The sequence below is a fragment of the Phymastichus coffea genome, unplaced genomic scaffold, assembly GCF_024137745.1.
Source record: "Phymastichus coffea isolate CEN01 unplaced genomic scaffold, Cenicafe_Pcof_1.1 PCOF00044, whole genome shotgun sequence".
NCBI classification, from domain to species: Eukaryota; Metazoa; Arthropoda; class Insecta; order Hymenoptera; family Eulophidae; genus Phymastichus; species Phymastichus coffea.
The window spans coordinates 409,145-414,340 of NW_026706855.1; the positions used below are offsets into that span (position 1 = coordinate 409,145).

The 5,196-nt window shown below is 47.1% G+C and overlaps 1 protein-coding gene across 2 annotated transcripts; it reads right to left on the minus strand.

Annotated features, from left to right (window-relative positions):
- Positions 1-238: 238 nt before the first annotated feature.
- On the minus strand, positions 239-4,984 carry LOC131664528 (SET and MYND domain-containing protein 4). Of its 2 annotated transcripts, XM_058935711.1 has the most exons (10): positions 4,790-4,984; positions 3,902-4,276; positions 3,433-3,787; positions 3,165-3,362; positions 2,899-2,940; positions 1,561-1,883; positions 1,275-1,483; positions 1,070-1,197; positions 798-1,007; positions 239-732 (listed from the first exon to the last, which is right to left on the minus strand). In XM_058935711.1, exons 2-10 carry the CDS (start codon positions 4,251-4,253, stop codon positions 411-413), a joined length of 2,139 nt encoding a protein of 712 aa, XP_058791694.1. In that variant the 5' UTR covers positions 4,254-4,276; positions 4,790-4,984; the 3' UTR covers positions 239-410. The 2 variants fall into 2 exon arrangements, with proteins under 2 accessions (XP_058791694.1, XP_058791695.1); XM_058935712.1 differs by lacking the exon at positions 2,899-2,940.
- Positions 4,985-5,196: the final 212 nt, after the last annotated feature.

Here is a 5,196-nt window from a genome sequence, read left to right on the forward strand (position 1 = left end):
TCCAAAACCTGTGTAAATTTTTCACCTAATCAGCTCTTGTAGGAGTTATTTGATAAAATTAAAAATTTTAAATAGCGGTAAAAATTCCATATTAATTATATCAAATTTTTTTATAAGTGTACAATGAAATATTTTAACATAGTCGAAGAGACTATTGTATTATAGCTGGCAGTTTTAGTTAAAAAAAAACAGTCATTTTTTAATTTCTAAAAATACTTTATTGAGCGTTGATATAATTTTTGAAACGACAACTTTGAAGTACCAATTGACGTGCAACCAACCATAGAATTTGTTGGCTAAGTTATCGGTATTTTAGTAAAGTTAATTTTCTATATTCGATATATATTTTAACAGATTTCAGAAATTAAATATCATCGTATTTTTTTGTTCTTTAATTTTCTGAAGAGAGCTCAAACAAACGCCGAATTTCCATAAGCAAGCATGCACAGCCTGATATTTTGTTGGCATAAGTGGTAATCCTTGACAGGCAAGGCTAAAGTTTCGTCTAAGATCTTTAAAATCTCGAGGAAGGACTTGAGCGCAGCTTCGTGATTGCCAGCTTCCAAATTGTTCATTGCATTCTTATGAAGGGCTTCCGTGTCTTGCATTGCTTTCAAGCCTTTGAACAGATTTGTGCTCTTTCCACATTTTACGCAAGGTATCATAAACATGTCGGTATTTATATTTACTGGCAATACGTTGCCACACGAGGGACCAGTTTCGCACTTGAACCTACATTGAAATTGTAAGATTTACAATTAAGTAGCGACAGAAAAGAAACTGATTTGATCGTTTACCTCAATATTTCCGGGTCTATTTTTTCCAGAAGAGGCCAGTGATCTTTGCACGCCTCGCAGTTACAATCAAACCAATATTGAAGACGCAGTCTTCGTTTCCTTTCCTTCTCCTCCTCTTCGGTAAATATCGGCCCATAATTCTCGCAAACTTCGGCACCAGCCGGTATCGACCTTATGGCTCGCACTATCATGGTATTCCCTGCGAAATATCTGCAATCCGAGTGTAGCGAACGTAAAGAAGATATCGATTCGTTCGGTCAGCATTTTCTCACCTGACCACGCCTGGATTACAGGAATGATTGAAGAGTGCGACCGTGGGGTAAACGCCACCCCCAACGAATAAATTCTTTCCTCTCGCAAGATTGGGCTTTCCTTTTCGCGGCCTCACGAACTCGGACAGCTGCAATAGTAAACGTAGTGATAGGAGGGACGAAATTCGCAGTACAACGTTCGGCGATCAACGGCTCTGACATCCACCTCGTGACAGTTGAACTGCAGCAGTTGGAGATGATGCAGAATGATGTCCGCCAGGAAGTGTTCGCCTTCGGATAGTGGCACCTCCGGGGCGTCCGGCGTTCTCATAGCCGCCGGCAAATAGGACGTGGTTTTAATCAATCGGAGTAACCAAGCTGCCACGTAAGCTCGATGAAATAAATCCTCGGCGGTCCTTTCGTGCTCGTGCGTCACTGGCAAATCAATCGATCTTCGAGCGTCTTCCGAGCAAACTTTCTGACCCGCGAGCCACTTTTCCACGACAACTCACCCAGATTATAAAACGACCTGTAGTCCCTCGAGAGATACGGCTTGGCCTTGGATATCTCCAATTTGCCGTGGGTCTCGCGCAGCTCGTCCCTCGTGGCGAACAGCTCCTCGAAAGACTGCTGAATGACCGCGCGCACGGCTAGAATCGTGGTGACCGAGGCGTGCGAACACCACAGCGGCCCGAGAAGAACGCACTCGTACCTGTGCACCGGCTCGTCCGCATTCCGACAATTGGGACTGCAATAGCCGACCGAGCTGCACAGCATGCAGCTGGCCGGAAAGCTCGCGACGATTCTTACCGCGCAACGATGACAGTGAGTTACTCTGCAATAATCGTTGCCAGCAAGCGGACTTAATCGCACCATTCTTGACGCTAACGGCTATGAATTCGCCTTTGCGAATGAGAACGGAGACCATTTTTGCGAATCACAGTAGCGAATTCGCTAATGCAAACAACGACGTTTTGCATAATGCACAGGTAAACAATGTCAATGTAAAGTCAGGCATTCGGTCAAAAACTATTTGCTCGAAAGATGCTCAAGTGTACACGTAGATTTTTCATTGTTAAAAACTACTTGTAAAATCAATTTATGAAATCGTGGCCTTGCCAACTAGTGCGAGGCTGCAATGCCAAAAAGGCTAGAAAAAAGTTGAATTCCAAAAATAGTAGATTCGGTTCAGCCAAGGAGGATAAGATGAAGCTGCTGGTAAAAAAATATGCGAAATGAAGCTGGGGGGAGGGGGGGGGGCAGTGGGATAATGTTAATTCTACGGTGTTGAAACATAGCTTAAGTAAACAATGTCAAAGTAAAGTCAGACGTGTGCTCGAGAACAATTTGCTCGGAAAAGTCTCGAGCTCGTAGATTGTACGTTTGACAGAACCGTAATAAAATCATATCATTGCCAAGTGGTGAGGCTAAAATGCCGAAACGATATTCGTAAGTTTCAATAGGCATGATAAGATGAAGCGGATAGAGAAAATATGTACAGCAAAGCTGAAGTGAATAACATTAATTGTACAGTGCTATAAGAGATAATTCAAATTAAAGTCATATATTTATGCAAAAAGAAAAAACAATTACTCGGAAAAGTCTCGATGTACGTAGATTGTGTGTTTTGTTTCCAACGTACTGTAGGTAAGACATTAAGTGATAAAGTGACAGCAGTATCAACCAGTGAGGCTAAAATTTCATGGGAAACGTGCTGTGCGTGTATTCAACCAGGAGAGAAGAGCTAAGCGGATAATGAGAAATGTGAAAACAAAGCTGGTGGAGCAGATAATATAAATTCTACGGGGTGCTAAAAGAGATAGTTAATATTGTATCGCAGAAGCACTTACTTATTTAGACCACGTATTAAGCGATCAATCTGGCCAGATGCTCTGAAGAAAGTACAAATAGTGTTGGTTTTACATCTATACCGAAGAAGCGGCTCGCTTGAAAGTGCTACAACTCGTATTATTTGAAAGACGCCGCAGCGAGCCCGAATACGAAATGTCGCGCGACAAAGAGATCGCGATTTCAGTCGAAAGTCGTGCGTTGGCTCGCGCTTCGCAGGTAAAAGTCAGCTGGTCAACGGGCGAACGGACGAGGTGGAATGAATCACCTGTACTCGCCGAGAGTGGTCGAGCAGTGCGCTGGCTCGATGACCAGCAGGTCGCCCGGTTGGATGTCCTTCGTCGCGACAGCGAAGCGACCGACCTCGCCACCCGCATCCCTGAACTCGATGGCCTTGCTGCAGGCTGGATAAGCGGCGTTGCACTCCTTGATGGTCGGCAGCAGATCCAGCTCCCTTAGCTTCATGCTACGAAAGCGAACGCAAGCGAATAGGCGCGGGTGAAGCGCGAGCAGCGCGACAACCGAAGCAACGTTACTTGTTGTTTTCCATCCTGAGCATCCTCTCTTTGCTGATGCCGTGCCTGGCCTCGTTCATCTCGTGACCTTTGTCCATCACGGCCAGCATCATTCGCATGTCCGACTCCAATTTCGTCCTCTTGTCCGACGGCACGTTCGCCTCGTCCAGAGCGCGAATCGCACTCTTGAAGGCTTCCATGGCCTTCGCGTGATAATTGAGTCCGAGCAAGCATCTCGCCCGACGCTCCTCCAGTTTGTACAGAAGGTGCCGGGGGTATCCGACCTTGAGTGCCTCCTCGCAGTCGCGCAGGGCCAGGTCGAAGCGCTCCAGGTGATAGAAGGCCGCTGAGCGATTTGCCAGCAGCACGCCCAGCTCTGAAATCGAACTTGGTCGTGAGCGACGATTCGCTGGCTGGTACCGTTGGCTCGTTCAAAGGTCGCATCGTCGGCTCGACCTTTCGCGATCGCTTGGAACACAATCGAACTTACGCTCTTTGGGCGCCGCCAACGCGCCTTTGTTGTACTCCTCGATGCTCTTCTCGTAGTGGCCGACGCCGAACGCCGTGTTGCCCTCCTTCCTCCACTTGTCGCATTCGCTCGCGCTCTTCCTCTCGTCGCTCACCACCTCGGTCGGCAGCGCGTGCGCGTCCTCGTATTGCAGAACGAAGCCCACCCGGTCGCCGTTATTGCCGAGCGCGGCGAATCGTCGGAAGTCCTTTTCCGACACCGCGCCGCGCACCTTCAGCAGGTTGCCGCGGAAAAAGTCGCCGACCTCGTACTCGTCGTCCACCTCGTTGTAGTTCGGCGCGTCCTCCACGAAAAACTCATCCAGATCGTCCATCGTCTCTTCCGCTGCCAAGTGATCTGCGCCAAGTGGCGTTTGCCATCGTTACTTTTCACGATCGCCGTACAATCCGACGGGGAGAACGCGGAGAACGGCAAATTTCAAAAAACGCTCGAGTGCTGCGCGCGAACGAAACGGTTTGTACGGACCGCAACCAATCGCCAATACAAACGATCGTGATTCAAGTTGACGTAGAATACCCGATCGTTTGCGTCGCGAACCATACGTAATTTACGCAACAAGAGTAAAAGGTGAAAATCACACGATTGCTCACGGGAAAAACGGCAAATCAGTGCACCGCTCTATTACACAGGAAAGTGCGTTGCTTTACGAAAGTGAAAAATACAGTTCGGCTGACATATTCCGGAATCGTACGCCAAACGTTTGTGCGTGCACGAGGAACGACGTTGTGGCAACGCAATTCCGGCCCAGCTGGCGCGGTAACTTTCGCAAATATCAAATCTCAAAGTAAAGCGACAAAATAAAGAAAACAACTCCGAGCGACGCGAAATCACGCAATCGCATTTACATACTGTAACGACGATGAATTTGCGATGGACTCCTCGCTGCGGAGAGGTAAACGACACGATGCCGCAGCTCTCGCGTCCGCAAGCTACGTTTGCCTCCTCGCGCGAGCAGCAGCGGCGGCGGCGTTTCGGTCTATTTTCGACGGCTCTATTTTTGCCCCTGCACTTTTTGTCTTGGGAAGTCCACGCGCCAACGTCAATTTTCATTCCCCTTGCTCTGTGTGTAAAAAGAAATTCGTAAGGAAGATCAAACGCGTTATCTCTCCATTTTTTTTTCTTCAAAATATTTAGCTATTGATACTGACGATTTATTTTTCATATTTTCGTTGTTAAAAAATACAAGAAACGATATGAAATAGGGCGTGGAACATGAAAGTAAGGAAAGGTACTATTGGTACATTTAGTAAGGTTCG